The 16629-nt window shown below is 51.0% G+C and overlaps 1 protein-coding gene across 3 annotated transcripts in view; it reads right to left on the reverse strand.

Moving 5' to 3' along the window:
• KIAA1671 (KIAA1671 ortholog) overlaps positions 1-16629 on the reverse strand; it is a 202077-nt gene that overhangs the window by 119837 nt on the left and 65611 nt on the right. For 2 of the 3 annotated variants that reach the window (XM_053206231.1, XM_027050831.2), the window contains exon 6: positions 10304-10438. In XM_053206231.1, the coding sequence (XP_053062206.1) occupies positions 10304-10438 (135 nt within the window). Of the gene's footprint in view, positions 1-5567; positions 9655-10303; positions 10439-16629 lie in introns of those variants that run through there. The other variant, XM_053206233.1, reaches the window with a different exon arrangement.

Below are 16629 nucleotides of genomic sequence, written 5' to 3' on the forward strand. Positions count from 1 at the left end.
AGGGAAATGAAGAGGGAATCTGGAGGAGAGCAAACAGTATGTCCCAAGGCCCTGGGGCAGAAACACACCTGACGTGATAAGGGACCGTTCTGAAGGCCGATGTGGCTTGAGTGGAGTGAGCACAGGACATGCGCTAGGACAGAAACACCCTGTCTTGTGGGCCATCATATGGACACTGGATTGGATCCTGAGTGCAGATGGAATTTCATCCTCCAGGAAGAGGTGCGAATTTGACTTCGCTCTGGCGCACAGCAGGTGCTCAGCAAACGTTGCTGGAATGAATTATAAAGTCTGCCTAAGACCTTGGCTACTAACTCCTCCTTGGCAACAGACAGCTTTCTGACGTCTGCCTTAACCCACTCGTGACAGCCTGCGTGGGGCACAGAGCTGGCTTCTCTCACCCATTTCACAGACGAGGAGAGTGAGCCTCAGGGAGTTGTGCAAAGCCACCGAGTGGCAGGGGACAGAGCCCGGATTAGAATCTGGGTCCCGTGGCGTTTGTTCCTGCTCCGTGCGAGTGTGTTGGTATGCGTGTGTGTACCCTGGGAGGTGGAAACAGGTGTGGACCCCGGCAACTTCGCCAGCGAGCGGTGCGTCTCAGCCGGGTGTGACAGGTGAAACAAGCAATTTTGACTGTTAGCAGGGGAAAGTGCATACGTTTGTTACTCACTTTCTCAAACACACTGAGGGTCAAGTCAGCATCAGCCCACCGCGAATTAGCATTCTTCTCACACGTCGGCACGCTTTCTCAAGGAGGAGAAACAAAAGGACTAGAAAGATCGTCATCACCCACCCTCCTGGGCCTCTGTTTCCTCACCCAGGAGATGGCTGCAGTGAGACTGAATGGGTTAACACACAGAAAAATGGTTAAGCTCAGGCTTATCCCACTGAAGGGGGGGGCAGCGCCTGCAATCCCGCACAGTTCCACCAGGGGGCGCGTTCACCACGTTACCCGCCTGGCCCTGGCAGACAGGTTTTGCAAGGGGAACAGGTGTTTCATCATTCATCAGCCTCCTGTGGACACCTGGCTGGGGTCCCTCTGAGGTCTCAGTCCCTGGGAGCCCTAGTGGCCCCTTCTTCCACATGGAGAGACCTACCCCCTCCTCACTTGCAAGGGAGGAGTCCACAGGCCAGGGATCAATCTAGGTGTTGTGGTTTCCTTGCTGTGTGTGCCTGGTCCACTCACCTCCTTAAGCATCTAGCATCTCTAAAATGGGCATCTTCCTAGCACCTCAGGATATAGTGAGGTCACTTTAGAAAAAAGTGCCAGGAAATGGCACTCAGAAGGGCTCAAGCTTGTTTCCTTACCTACAATATGGGACAATGAATACACCCATCTCTTGGGGTTTGTGGGGAGTAAATGGGACCATGGATTAATGTTTGTACAGTGAATAATCTTAGCATAGTGTCTATCATGCAGATACTCAATATATGGACTATAGTCACAGTAATAACAGCAAAGTGATAACAAGTGACACCCATTATCGATCAGAGGGCCTTAGACACATTAATTCATCTAACCTCACTGCATTTCTAATAAGTAGGCTCCATTATTACCCCTGTTTTACATATGGGAAAACTGAGGCAGAGGTGTTAACCCACTCAGTCACATAGCTGGTAGACTGCAGAGTTGGGATTCAAACCCAGGCCATCTGGCTTACGATTCGTGCTCTTTTCTGTATGCATATTACACATCACTTTTAAAAATTATTTTCCAGGCCCCAACGAAAAAATTAGATAAACTGGTCTTCATCAAAATTAAAAGCCCTTGTGCATCGATGAACGCTATCGAGAAAGTGAAAAAAAACAAAACAAAACAGCTCACAGAAAATACTTGTAAACAATATCACTGATAAGGGATTGGTATCTAGAATATAGAAAGAGCTCCTACAACAAACTCAACAGCAACAAAAAATGAACAACCCAACTCCAAAATGGGCAGAAGATACAAGCACATGAAAAAATGCTCAACATCACTAGCTGTTACAGAAAAGCAAATCAAAACCACGATGAGATTCCACTCCATATCCACAAGGATGGCTTTTATCGAAAACACAGAATGGAAAACAACTAGTGTTGGTGAGGGTGGGGAGAAATTAGAACCCTTGAACCTTGCTGGTGGGAACGTGAAATGGCGCAGCGCTCTGGAAAACAGTTTTGGCATTTCCTCAAAGAGTTAAACAGACTTGCTTTATGACCCAGCAATCCCACTGCTGGGTATACACACCCTAAAGGACTGAAAGCTAGGACTCAAGCAGATATTTGCACACCCACGTTCACAGCACTACCCACAACAGCCTAGAGGTGGAAACAACCCAGGGGTCCACCAACAGACCAACGGACACCCAAAATGTGCTCTATACATATAATGGAATATTATCCCGCCTTAAAAAGGAAGGAAATCAGGATGCCTGCTACAACAGGGATGAAGCTTGAAGACATTACGCTAAGTGAAATAAGCCAGACGCAAAAGGATAAGTATTGCATGGCCCCCTTTATCTGCCTTATCTAGAACAGGCAAATTCACAGAGACAGGAGGTAGAACAGAGGGTGCAGGGGCTGCGGGAGGAGGAACAGGGGGTCAGTGTTCACCGGGGACATTGTTTCTGTGTGAGATGATGAAAAAATTCTGGAAACAGACAGTGGTTATGGCTGCACGACACTGTGAATGTATTTAATGAAACTGAGTAATAGACTTAAAATGGCTAAAAAGGTAAGCTTTATGTTATTTCCATACATTTAACCACAATAAGTTAATGTTTTTTGTTTTGTTTTGCTTTGTTTTTAATGGTCTTGTCCGGATTGTTGCAACAGGTTCCTACCTGGTATCCCAGCTTCCAGCTCACCCTCTCCAACCCCTTTTGAAACGTCCACTAGGGGGCGCTCCGAGCCTCACCTTGGCAGTGTAGAAGTCTCTTTCCACTCCTCTGGGTTTCTGGCAGCCTTCTGCCTCCTCTCCACCACTCTCCAGGTAACCGCCCCCCCCTCGCAGCTCCTGGAAAACCCCATGTTCTCCTATGCCTCTTGATGCCATTCCCCTGACCTGATTCCCTTCTTCTTAGCTAATTCCCTCCTCCATGGAGTCTGGCTCGGACTTTCTTCTGAATTGCTCCAGACGGTATGATACCTCCCTCCTCTGCACTCACCAAAGCAGCCCGTGCTCACCCAAAACCAGTCTCTTTACAGTGGCCATCAAGGTAATGTGACCTGACTCCTGCCAACTCCCTCATTCCTCACTGTCCGCTCCAGTACCAATGCCATCAGCATCATTGTTATCATTAGTATTAGTATTATTAGTTAATATTAGTAGTAGTAGGATTAGTATTATTAAACATGATAAGCCCCAGGATCTTTGCACTTGCCCTTTCCTCTGCCTGACACTTGCCCTGATTCTTCCACATGGCTAGGTGCTCCCCCTTCAAGTCTCAGCTCATATGTCACCTCCTCAGAGAAGCCCTCCCTAACCCCCATTAGGAAATAATCCCCCAACCAGTCTTGATTCCCAACACCCCATTTTATTTTCTTCATAGCACTTGGTACTTGGTCTTTCTCTTTTGAGTCTGGCTCCTTGTTTAATGTCTGTCTTCTCACACTAAAGTATGAGCTCCAGGGGGAGTGGGGGGGCGGGGGGTGGTGCCTGGGTGGCTCAGTCGGTTAAGCGTCTGACTTCGGCTCAGGTCATGATCTCACAGTTCATGAGTTCGAGCCCCGTGTCGGGCTCTGTGCTGACAGCTAAGAGCCTGAAGCCTGCCTTGGATTCTGTGTCTCCCTCTCTATGCCCCTCCCCTGCTCATGCTCTGTCTTTCTCTCTCTCAAAAATGAATAAACTTAAAAAGGAATTAAAGTATGAGCTCTGGGAGGGCAGGAGCCACCTATGTCTTGTTCACTGCTCTACCTGAAGAACGAAGAACGGTGTATGACACATAGTAGTAGGTGCTCAATAAATATCTCTTGAATGAATGAATGGGTGAATAAATGAATGACTAGTATTTATCATCCTGGATTATATAATCACTTGTTTATACTCTTTGAATGTGAGCAATTTGAGGACAGAAATTAACTTACTCCTTTTTATATCCTTAGAGATTTGTATATATAAATAACTGGGTAGAGGATGGATGGATGGATGGATGGATGGATGGATAAGCAGATGAATGGGTGGGTGGAAGCTAGATAAGTGTATGAATACAAAATATCCCCAATACAAAATCTCAGGCACAATTGGTCATTTGCATTTAAGAACCTAGGAATAAAAATTAAAAAATTAAAATTAAAAAAAAAAAAAGCCTTCTGGCCTGACTGGTTTTAATCCAGAAAAGGAACTTTAACCAGCTGAGACATAAATTACTTAGCCTTCTCCAGTCCTTTCAACCCAGCAGTGACAGACAAGAAACAATTAACAAATAGAATTAGCCACAAGTCAGGATTCCTGAACCTCCTAGGGGCAGAGGGTGTCAACGAGTTTCTCACTGCTCAGCTCCACACTCACACTCCTAAAGCTGGCATGTGACCCTGAACTCACCCGGGCAGGGAGTGGCACTCTGGCCCCTGGACCAGTTACCACCCAAGCTGTCTCTTCCACCTCAGCCTTCCTTCCCTTCTCTGAGCCCTGCTCCCCAGCAGAATGGGGGCCTTGAAGGGCAGAACTGTGCCTTCCCATCCCAGAGGCCCGGTGCCTAGCACACATCTCAAGTCACAACGTACAGACCCTGGGCAGATTTTCTCTCTTGTCCCAAATCCTGACTTGGAGACCAAAGCTTCCTTGACGAGGACCTGAAAATCCCCATTTTTTTTCCTTCAGGCTGTGTATTAAACAATGCTATTTCTCGAATAACCAATAGCCCTATTCCACTTGGCCACCTTCCATGATGGAGGCCAGAAGTCTTGAGCACTGACTGTCCCAGACTCTCTTGCTGCTAGCAGGGGCCATGTGACCCGTGACGTGTAAGTTGAAATCATCTGGAGGGTGCTTTGGGAAAAGCTTTTGCTTTCTTTCAAACTCAGCCAGCATGGCCCTTCTGGCTTCCGACTTCCTCCTACCAGAGAGTGAACTTAATGCTTGGAAAAGTGGCAGCCATCTTGGGACCATGAGGCTCAAAGCATGAGGGAAACCCCAAGAGACTCTCAGAGATGCTGAGCCAAGCCCACAGCTGCCCACCTCTGAACATCTTGTATGACAAATTAGCCCTTTCAATTAGGCCAGTGAGCCACAATCCTAAGGCTTTCCATTCGAATGGCATCAACACAGGCCCAACATCAAACATGGAAATGCCAAGCAACACATTACTGGGAGAAGAATCCATATCGTGGATTAAAAAGAGAAATAACAAACACACACACACACACGCACACACACACACACAAAACCTTTACTCAAAGCTTGTTTTTCAAGCACAATCTTTGATGAGTTATTTCTAGCAGTTCACATATACTCTTTCACTTTGATTTTTTTTTTTTCCCTTCCCACTCGAATGCCTAGTCAACCAACTAAAATTCAAAGAGAATATCCAGCCCAAACCAACAACGTACCCACCCGGGGCCACTTCACAAATCTCCGCTTACCTCACCTCGAGTTGACGGCCTTCACAACTCTCCGCATTAGAATCCCAAATGGTTTTTCCCTCCATTCTCCAGTCATGTCAATGAAGTTATCAGACTCAAGTGCTTTCAAAGCTTTCAGTGTTGCTCTGGCAGGTCTGGCTGCCAGGAGGTGGCGCCACCCCTCAGAAGCAAGCACCACAGTTTGCTCAGCAAGAGATGCAGGAAAACGTCTGAACTTGGCATTAAAGCAACACGCTGGGGGTGTCCGGGAATGAAGCATCAAAGTGTAAAAGCCTCCATACCGTCTCCTGGACTCTAGATTACATTCAGTGCATAGAGCAGCTTCACACCCCTGAACCTTTGCCCCAGCTGTTCCCTCCACGGGGTGGGGGGGAGGGGGGCGGGTAAACCACCTCTTCCCAGATCACACCCATCTGGCAAACACCTGTTCATCTTTCAAGACCTCAAACAAGTGTCCCTCCTTTGAACCTTGAACAAATTAAAGGGAGGAATGCCGGGAAGGCCCATGGCACGGTGCCGGGCACATAGTAAGTGCTCAACGAACAGGAGCGTTTAGAACCCACCGCAAGTGTTTATCTACCTTCTTATTTATCTGTGTCTCGTTTGTAACTGTAGCCCAATGCCCAGCACAGCACCAAGGACATGTAGATAAATATTTGTCAAGGGGCGCCCAGGGAGCTCAGTCGGTTGAGCGCCTGACTCTCAATGTCGGCTCAGGTCATGATCGCGCGGCTTTGTGGCTTTGAGCCCCGCGATCGGGCTCTGCGCTGGGGAGCCTGCTTGGGATTCTGTCTCCCTCTCTCTCTGCCCCTCCCCCGCTTGTGCTGTCTCTGTCTCTCTCAAAACAAGTAAATAGAATTTGTTACGAAATTGTCAAAAGGAAGACTGAGACCACCCCCCAACATTCCGCCTCGGCCAAACTGGTCTATTCACTCTGGCCCAAACATGCCTCCTCCATCACCCCACCTCCATACCTCCATATGCAATTCCTCCTTCCTTAGTGTCCTTCCTCTCCTCCTCCTCCAACTAACTAGACCCTCCTAGGCTACCTGCAGGTCCCGCTGAAGTGTAGCCCCAGGAAGCTGGGAGAATCTCCAGGGCCTGGCACACAGTGGGCCCATGAGAGAAGGAGCCCGCAAATGCCGGCCCAGGGTTTGGAGATTTGGGAGAACATTCTCAAGGTCAACAGAGGTCTGCCACCTGCCCCATTACAGGGAACCCCCACAGCTGGTGGATGTGTACCTTCAGTCATGGGAGAGGCCTCTGGGGCAAACTGTGACCCAAGGCCATGGTCCACAACTGAGTCACTGTGCTTTAGGACACCTGCCTGAGTGCAGACCAAAGGCTCACTTTCTGGGGAAAGGAGGGCATGACCATCCACGGAAGGGTGAGGGACGAGGCCCGGCACAGTGCTCGGATTTGCCACAAGGACCCAACGTCCTACTAAGTATAGCCCTGGAAGCAACAGGGGAGCACTGGCCAGGGAGTCCAGAAACATGGTCTATAGTCCCAGCTCTGTCCTGGCTGCAGCAGGGCCCTCCCTGAACAAGACACCTCCCCTTGCTGGGCCTCAGTTTCCTCAACAGCAGAGAAACTTCTAGATTGGGGACGCCTTCCTGTTCCATCGAGTAGCCCTTCAAGAGAAGGTAGAGGAAAAAGAAACTGACGGCAAATAATTAACGATAGAGTAACAGCAGGTGACATTTATCAGGCAGTTACTCTCCACCCGGCACTGTGCTCAGTGCTTTATGAACATCTTGGCATCACAGCTCCAACCTGGGAGACATAGTTAATGGCTCCGGGCCTCAGTTTTCCCATCTGTCAAATGGGGATAATACTAGTAACTATACCACGCATTAAGCACCGTAACTTATTAGGCATTATTATTACCATGATTCCCAAAAGAGAGGCCCCGAGTGGTAAACTCACTTGCCCACTGCCTCGATCAAGAGCCAGGGCCACACTGGTCTTTCAGTGCTCAGGGCTGTGTGTCAGCCAGGTGGGGGCGGGGCTGCGCAGACCGGGCAAGTCCCAGGCACCCTCCAGAGGGCGGACGCGGCAGAACAGCTGGTGGCCAACCCCGGGCTGAACAAGTATCACATTCTCACCCCCAGGGCCAAAGTTGTCTTTGCTCCCTTGTGAGTGAAGGCACCAAGTGTTGCAGGCTCAGAGAGGGGCTGGCAGGGGTTGGTGGCAGGCCAAAGACACCATCCCGGGGCAGACAGGGCCCAGGTCGGAGGCTGGAAGCAGAAAAGGCCTAGTCTCCATCCCGGCTCCCTCATATGTTAACTGTGTGGCCTTGGGCAAGCGACTTGACCTCTCTGGGCCTCGGCTCCCTCCTCTGCTAAATGGGATCCATACTCCCCACCATGGGGGGTAGAATCGGGATGGACAAGGCCCGAGACCAGGCTCAAAACATGGAGAACCCAAACTGGAAACCCGCAGCCCGGTGTCAGTAATCAAGAGTGACCAGAACTGTAGACAACGTTTACGGGGGGACCCCCTCAGGCACCTCAGGAAATACAACGTGCAGGTCTGACAACTTGCAGAGAAGTAAGGGCGGCCAGCAGGGCCGAGGGCTCAGGACCCCAGTCCTCACCTGGAGGGTCACCCTAAGTCCGGCCTGCTCTCTGGGCCTCAGTTTCCCCTCTTACAATGAGAGAGCTGAAAAAAGGGGGGAGGGGAGGGGAAGGGGGAGAATGAAGGAAAAGCTGTCACTGCAGCCCTGGTATTCATTGAGGATCAATTCCTCTGAGTGCTGAGCGATCTCATTACTGCTCACAAAAATGCTCCTGAGGTCGGATAGGACCATCCTCGTTTTACAGAAGAAAAAACTGAGGCACACTGAGGTCCGTCAGATCACTTGCCCAAGGTCACACATTGACAGAGCCAGAGGTGGAGCCCACTTCTCAGCCTCCAGTGCCCAATGCTGAGGTCCTCGGAGTGAGGCTTTTGGAGCCATCAGAAAGTGAGCTGAACACCACCACCCCCTGGTGGCCACTCCCTGGAATTGCAGGTGTGAGTCCTCAAAGCAGAGACATGAGGTCTGAGGCCCCCACCCTGCCCACCCGCCTCCGAGGAGAGGAAATCAAGCAGGGCTGCAACGGGGCAGAGGCCTCGGGGAGCCACAAGGAGAGAGCCAAGGCAAGCCACCTGAGGACTCCAAAGACAAAGGCCCCTCAATGACAGAGAGTGGAAGAGGGGAAGCCAGGCCACCAGGGAAGATGCCAGCAAGCAGAGACTATAAAAAGATAGGCCTTAAATGCTTTTCTCTCCATAACCTCTGTTTGGCTTACACACACGAAAGTTCAAGTACAATCAGATAAGCTGAGTCGGTGCCACCGGAGAGGCAATGAGAAAAGGGTAAGGAAGAAATCAGTGGAAGGGAACATTTAACAAAAACACCAGGTGGTTTCAAATGTACACAGGTCTGCGGCAGGGATCTGAACACCCAAGCTTTCTGGGGCTGCTCAGCAGACGCTAGCCGAGGTCTGAGCGTGAGCTCCCGCTCTGACATATAGTCAGCCCCCTGACTCTGGTATAGACATTCTCCCATCAAGAACCCTGCGGGGGGCATCCTTCTTCACCACGAGCTGCAGAGGACGAACCCAAAGTTCAGGGAAGAGTGATTTCTTGCCCATGATCATAAAGCCAGAAGGGATGGAACCTGGGATTTAAATCCTGGAGCTTCCCATATCTCCAAGACCCGAGACCAGGCACAAGTGTCCTTGAAATACACAGAGCTTATGATCCAAATGACCTCATGGGCAGAACTGGGGTTGCCTCATTAAAGAAATACCTATCTTGGGGAGCCTGGGTGGCTCAGTCGGTTGAGCAGCCGACTTCGGCTCAGGTCATGATCTCGCAGTCCGTGAGTTCGAGCCTCGCATCGGGCTCTGTGCTGACAGCTCGGAGCCTGGAGCCTGTTTCAGATTCTGCGTCTCCCTCTCTCTGACCCTTCCCTGTTCATGCTCTGTGTCTCCCTGTCTCAAAAATAAATAAAACATTAAAAAAAAAAAAAAAAAGAAATACCTATCTTAACAAGTGAGGAAACAGGCTGAGAGAGAGGGCGAGTGCTGGCCCAAAGAAACAGACTCTGACAGGCAAAGAGAGACTCAAAAACCAGAGTAATAATAACGATGGTAACCATAACACTCATTAAAGTGTGACTGTGTCCCCATGACCATGCCAAACGCTCCCTGCACCATCTTCTCTGAACCCCCATGGCAGCCCTGTGCAGTAGATGCCGTTATTATCCCCATTTCACAGATGAAGAAACTGAGGCCAAACACCCGTCTGCATGCAGAGCTAGGATTTGAGCCCTGGTGACCTGGCTCCAGGACCAGCCTGGTTAAATTAACGGCGCAAAAGAAACAGAAATCATGATCTTGTTTTCCAGGCAAAGAAGCCAATTGCTGAAAGAGACTGAGAGGGGCGGTGTTGGGACTCGAACCCAGAACCTCAAGGCCCCGTGGCGTATTCTCTTATCTGCTCCACGCCAGGCACAAGATACCTCTCTGCATTGGGCTGGAAACCCAAGACGAGCGAAGCGCTTCCTGGCAGAAGCACCAAACACCCTCCACATCGAGAACCGTGGCCAACACCAGATTCCGGGACAGGCACCTGCCCCTCCGCGACCCCCTCAGGCCCCCAGGCCAGCCATGACCGTCCATACGACCACAGTCCCAGCGGTGTCCCACCCCCTCACGAGTTCCAGTCTGGCCGCACCAGCGTCACTCACCACAAAAGGCCCGCTCCTCCTGTCTTTGCAGAAACTGTGACTTCTCCGGGGACCCGAGGCTGCAGGGGACACCTGCCAGAGTAGCTGCTCACTGTCCTGCGGGGCATCCTCCCTCTCTGGGTCTTGTGGCAGCACCTGAGACATAGAACACAGGCAAAGGATTTTCCTGGGGCTTTCGCATTTACAGAACAAATCTGTCACGGTGAGAAAGTCCATTCTGTACCTGAAAGAGCAAAACGAAAACTAAAGCCCACCCCACGATGGTCTGCCTTGATGATGGGAGGTAATCTACAGGGTCTGGGTTCAGCCCAGTCTCGGCCACTTAATAACTGTGTGACCTCAGGTCAGTGCCTTCACCTCTCTGAGCCTTGACCATGTGGGGAAAGACCCATAATAAGAGCGTTCGGCTTCTAGGCTCAGGGGAGAACCAAGAGAGAGCAGCCCACGCTAAGTCAGTGACACAGTGCTGCCACCAGGTGGCAGTGTGCCCGACGAGTCCTGGGCACCTGGCCGGCTTCAGGCTCATCTCCCCCCCATGCCCGGCAAGCGGGGAGCCCTCCATAAATGTCAGCCAGCCCTACACTCTCTCTGCACAGCCAAGGATAGGAAGGCGCAGAGAGGGAAGACATCTGCTTAAGAACACACAGCATGAGTGAAGAACAAGGCTGGATTTTGGATCCCCTGCCTCACAGCCTCTTTCTGAAACCCTCTGTGTTTCCTCCTACCTCCCTTCCTGATCCTTCTCAGGCTCCCCGCATCTCAGAGGGATGTCCACTCACCTAGGGCCAGCCCCAGAGCTTTCTCTTTCCCTGTTTCATTATTCCCTCGGGGATCTCTCATAACACCCCCTGGCTTTAAATAAATCCCAAGCGTGCACAGACAACTCCAGATTTTGTCTGTCCACGTTGGGACCCCATGACATCTCCCTGCACCGGTCACACTCATCTCTGACTCCACATGCCCCAAACAGATCCTCCCCATTCCTTCCCTCCAAAACTGCTCCTCCCCCACCCTGCCCATCACCCAGCCGTGCCAGCTAAGACCCTCAGGTCGCCCTCCAGTCTCTTGCTTCTGTCCACCTCATCAACGAAGCTGAGACTCTGCCTTCGAAACACGCTTCAAACCGCACATCATAAACCAAAATCAACTCAAAATAGATCAAAGACCTCAAGGCCAGAGCAAAACCTAGAAAACTCTCAGAAGAAAATAGGGGGGTAAATGTTCATGGCCTCGGATGAGGCAATGGTTTCTCAGATATGGCATCAAAAGCACAAGTGTACCAAGGAAAAATAGATGGGAGCTCACCAAAATGAAAAACGTTTGTGCTTCGAAAGGCACCATCAAGAAAGTGAAAAATAAAACCCACACGATGGGAGAAAATTTCTGCAAATCACAGGTCTGTGAAGGCAGTTGGGTCCAGGATATATAAGGAGCAATTACAAATCAATAATAAAAGAGAACAATAACCCAACTTAAAAAGTGGACAAAGAAGGGATACGCATGGTCAAACAGGCACATGAAACGATGTGCCATGGAAAATGCAAATCCAAACCACGATGATACTTTTATACCCGGTAGGATGGTGGAACCAAAGAGACAGGTAAGTGTTGGCAAGGATGTAGAGAAACCAGCCTTCATGCACTGCTGACACAATGTGAAATGGCGAGATGACCTTGGGAATCAGTGGCTCCCTTCTGCTCTGGCCCCTGCCCCCTGTGCCCACTGGCACCCTTCCAGCATCCACGGGACCGGCTCATCCACATGATGGCCATCACTCAGGTCCCCTTCCCAGGGGATCTTCTCCTGGCCACCCTCTTAGAGTCACCTCCCCATCGCCTCTTTTTCTATCCCCCAGGACTTAGCACTCTCACTCACTTGAGGTCTGCTTGCCCCCCAGACCTGAGCCATCCATGGGCACATTCTGCGATTATGGAGATGTTCTCTATTCGGGCTGTACGATAACAGTCGCCCTGAGCCACCTGTGGCTTTTGAGCACTTGAACATGGCTCAAGTGGGACTGAGAAGCTGAATTTTTAATGTTATTTAAACTGATTTACATTTAAATGGCCACATGTGACTGGTGGCTGCCTTATCGTGTGACACAGCCTGATACAGTGGGCTGGTCCCTCCAGCAGCCGTGGTGCCTAGATCAGGGCCTGGCTCAGGGCTAGTGCATTTATTAAATGTAGTAAATGAGCGGAGGTCTGGAGGCGCTTCTTTCAGATTCCGTCAACCCTCCTTCACATCAGGCCCTGGGCCGCGGTCTTGACCACACATTATTTCACGATAAATCTCCAACAAACCACGAAGCAGGCAGGATTCGCATTCCACAGATGAGGAAATTTAGGCTCAGAGAGGTCTGGCGAGATGCCCAGAGTCACACAGCTAATAAATAACGACGCTAGGGCCTGATCTCGAGTCTGCCCGAGAGGCAGTCCGGGGCCGCCTCCAGGGGGAAATCAAATCATAGACGTACAAATGGTTCACCTCACTAATAGAGAACTCCAATAACTCGATGAGAAAAGGGCCATGTTCCAAAAGAAAAGTGGGCGGGACTTGAGCAAGCAGGTCACAGGAAGGAAATACAAGGAGCCTCATACATGTGACAACAGGTGGGCGCTCATCAGGGGCAGGAGATCCAGAAGTCTGGTAACACACCCGGCTGGTCAGGCTGAGGGGACGTGGGGCCCTGCCCCTGCTGGCGAGGCTATCTGTAAAAGGGCATAGCCCCGGACGACACAGGGCACTTTGGCACAATCCTGCAAGATTACAACTGCATTCACCTTCAGACTATCGCCATTCTCAACCCACGGGCAAACCTGCACGTGTGCAAAAGTGACGTCTGCCCGTGGTTTGTAAATAGCCAAAGATCAGAAATATCGCCATCTCTACCATATGGCAATCGAAAAGAATGAGGACACCCTCTATGGGCTGAATCCAAACGCTCCCAAGGACACTCACACAGGGGGAAAAAAAAAAAAAGGAAGAGTCAAATCTAACAAGGGTGGGCCCCACCACAGAGATTCCAACCAGTCTGGTCCGGGGTGAGGCCCCTGCATCGCTCTCTTTTAGGGTTGCCTGGGTTACTCCCATGTGCACCCAAAGTTCCAACCACCTGGAGAGAATGCGCTCTTTGATGGAGAAAAAACCAGAGGCAAAATTAGGAATATGTGTTCGTGTTTGCTTGTATTTTCAGAAAGAGACGCTGTACGAAATCGGACCAAAAAAGAATCTAAGTGGTCAAGGGATGGGAGGAATGCAGAGGATTTATACTCCATGCCTTCAAGTATTTTTGGAGCCTCTGGAAAAGGTTCTCTCTTTTGAAATGAAAATAAATCATTTAATTAAATGGAACACTGCAATCGGGCCTGGGACAAAGTTATGTATGTGGATGGGGGGCCTGGGTGGCTCAGTCAGTTAAACGTCCGACTTCAGCTCAGGTCAGGATCTCACAGCTGGCGAGTTCGAGCCCTACATCGGGCTCTGTGGTGACAGCTCAGGGCCTGGAGCCTGTTTCCGATTCTGTGTCTCCCTCTCTCTCTGCTCTCCCTCTGTCTCTGTCTCTCTCTCTCTCTCCCTCTCAAAAAAATTAAACATTGGGGTGCCTGAGTGGCTCAGTCTTTTAAGCGTCCGACTTTGGCTCAGGTCACGATCTCAGGGTTTGTGGGTTCAAGCCCCCCGTCGGGCTCTGTGCTGACAGCTCAGAGCCTGGAGCCTGCTTTGGATTCTGTGTCTCCCTCTCTCTCTGCCCTCCCCCACTCATGCTCTGTCTCTCAAAAATAAATAAACATTTTAAAAAATTTTTTAAAAAATAAGTATGCGGATTAAAAAAAAAAAAAAGCTTAGTCTTGAGGCCTCTGGGTGGCTCAGTCTGCTAAGCGTCCGACTCTTGATTTCAGCTCAGGTCATGATCTCACGGTTTATGGGTTTGAACCCTGCATCAGGCTTCTTTTTTTTTTTTTTTTTGCTTAAAAAAAAAAAAAGCAAGTTGTAAGATTTCCTGTAGAATATTACCATGTTTCTGTAAGAGAGTATGCTATACCTGTGTCTGTATCTGATGGGGGCTTCCTTACCCACGGAGTGACGCACACTAAGGGGCTGGATGAGCCTCGGGTGCGGGCAGGGGACAATCTGCACTGCAGGGTGCCTCCACCCACTAGAAGCCAGGAGAAAACTCTTCCCTGGTTGTGACAAAGAAAATGTCTTACACTTGGGGTGCCTGGGTGGTTCAGTCAGTTGAGCATCCTAGACTCTTGACTTTGGCTAGGTTCGTGATCTCATGGTTTACGGGCTCGAGCCCCGCATCAGGCTCTGCAGTGACAGCGCAAAGCCTGCTTGGGATTCTCTCTCCCTCTCTCTTTGCCCTCCTCTTGCTCTCTCTCTCTCTCTCTCTCTCTCTCTCGGTCTCAAAAATAAATAAATAAACGTTTAGAAAGGGAGGGAGGGAGGGAGGGAGGGAGGGAGGAAGGAAGGAAGGAAGGAAAGAAGGAAGGAAGGAAGGAAGGAAGGAAGGAAGGAAGGAAGGAAGGAAGGAAGGAAGGAAGAAAATGTCCTACACTTTGCCAAACGTGCCGTAAGGGCAAAACTGCCTGCAGCTGAGAACCACTGACAGGTCTGGAAGGCTGTGCCCCAGACCCATCATCTAGGGGAGCTTTTCCTTCTGAACTGTATGTTTCCATCACACGGTTCAGTTTCACACAAGCGTTCACTCCTTTTGCAATAAGGAAAAATACAACAGCTACAAATAAAGATACATACCATGGACAAGCAGCTCTGTGGTGTTTAGGAAAAGCCGCAACATATCAAACGTGGTGACCGTCGTTGCATCTTGGCGGGGGGAGGGGCGGGGACAGGAAGGGGGCTCAAGGGGTATGCTTTTTTATTCGCTCTGGTAAGGTCTGAATTTTCAACAACCAACACTTTGTCCTTCTGTATTGCTTCCGTTTATTTTTTCAAGATCAAGAACCAGAGATGGTCAGGCAGGAGGGAAGGGAAACAGGGAGCTGGTCCAAGGCCTCCCAATCCCTCAGTGAGAAAACAGATCCCCTGACAACGAGCACTCATGGGGCCTGCGCACCCCGGGCGGGCGTCCAAGGCTGGGCCGGGGCCCCCCTCCCCACAACGCTCTGCCTCTCCCGCTGCCGCCAGGCCCCCCGAGCAAGGAGCTGGCAAAAGGACCAGGTGTCACCTTTCCTTGCCCCCTCCCCTCTCCTGCTGTTCCCACAATAACAGCCTCGTGAAATGCTCCTCGGGCAGCGCATCCGCACAACCCACAGGCCGGTCCTGTGCCCACGCCCACCGGGGGCCCAGCCGGCGTGGTCTCTCCATTTCTACCAACAGGGCTGCTGGGCAGAAACTTCGGTCACCTCCGCGGAGGAGTGTGCTTTACACACAGCTGGTGAGCGGCACAGAGGAGTCTGAACGTGGTAAATGGAAAACCCCAGTCGACCCCGTGTGTCGGGGAGATGGTGACACTATCCCACTCTTTTCGTGTCTACAACATCCCTTCCCAGGCGGGACCCTCTGCTCTCTTTTCTACAGATGAGGAAACTGAGGCTCGGGCGCCTCAGTGAAAGGGTTTGCCCTTCGTCACTTAGTCCGGGTGGCAGATGTGGGACTTGGGTGCCAGTTGGCTGACGCCACCGCATATGAGTGGCAGTGCAGGGACCAAGGTTCCGCACTGCTCCCAGAGCTTGCCATGTCTGGTCCCCACCTCCAAACCTTTGCGCGTGCTGTGCTTCTGCCGCGAATGCCCTCACCCCCCGAACCAGCCTATCCAAACTCATAACCACCCCCCAGCGTGGGCTCCGGCCAGCAGCTCCTCCAGGATGCCTTCCTGGGCCTCTTCTCCAGCACCTCACCTCCGCGCCTGATCATTTCCTGGCCGTGGGTCACCGTGTCCCATCTCCCCGCAGAGATCATAAGCTTCCCGAAGGCAGGCTCCATGCCTCAGATTTTTTCCCCACCTTCAAGATTCCTCATTTACCACCGAGTAGCCTACGTGAAAGCTTGGGTATCGAGCCAGACCTGGGTTCAAATACCAGCTTTGCCACTTGGTGCTGTGTGACCTGAGACACGTTACTTAACTTCTCTGAGCCTGGGCTTTTTCAAGGGTACAAGACGATTGCACCCGCAGCAGACGTTGTGGGCGCCCAGCCCTGCGCTCAAGGACCTGCTGATGGCAATGGGGTCCTGCCGCGTGGGGAGTTTTCTCTCCACCACTGAGCATGGCACCAGACAGAATGGAAGAGTCTGAATGCTGAGAGTCCCAGAAACAGCCCCCAGTGAGGACAGAAGGGAAATGGAAAATATATATGCCAGGTTCC

This window comes from Acinonyx jubatus, chromosome D3, assembly GCF_027475565.1.
Source record: "Acinonyx jubatus isolate Ajub_Pintada_27869175 chromosome D3, VMU_Ajub_asm_v1.0, whole genome shotgun sequence".
Taxonomy (NCBI): domain Eukaryota; kingdom Metazoa; phylum Chordata; class Mammalia; order Carnivora; family Felidae; genus Acinonyx; species Acinonyx jubatus.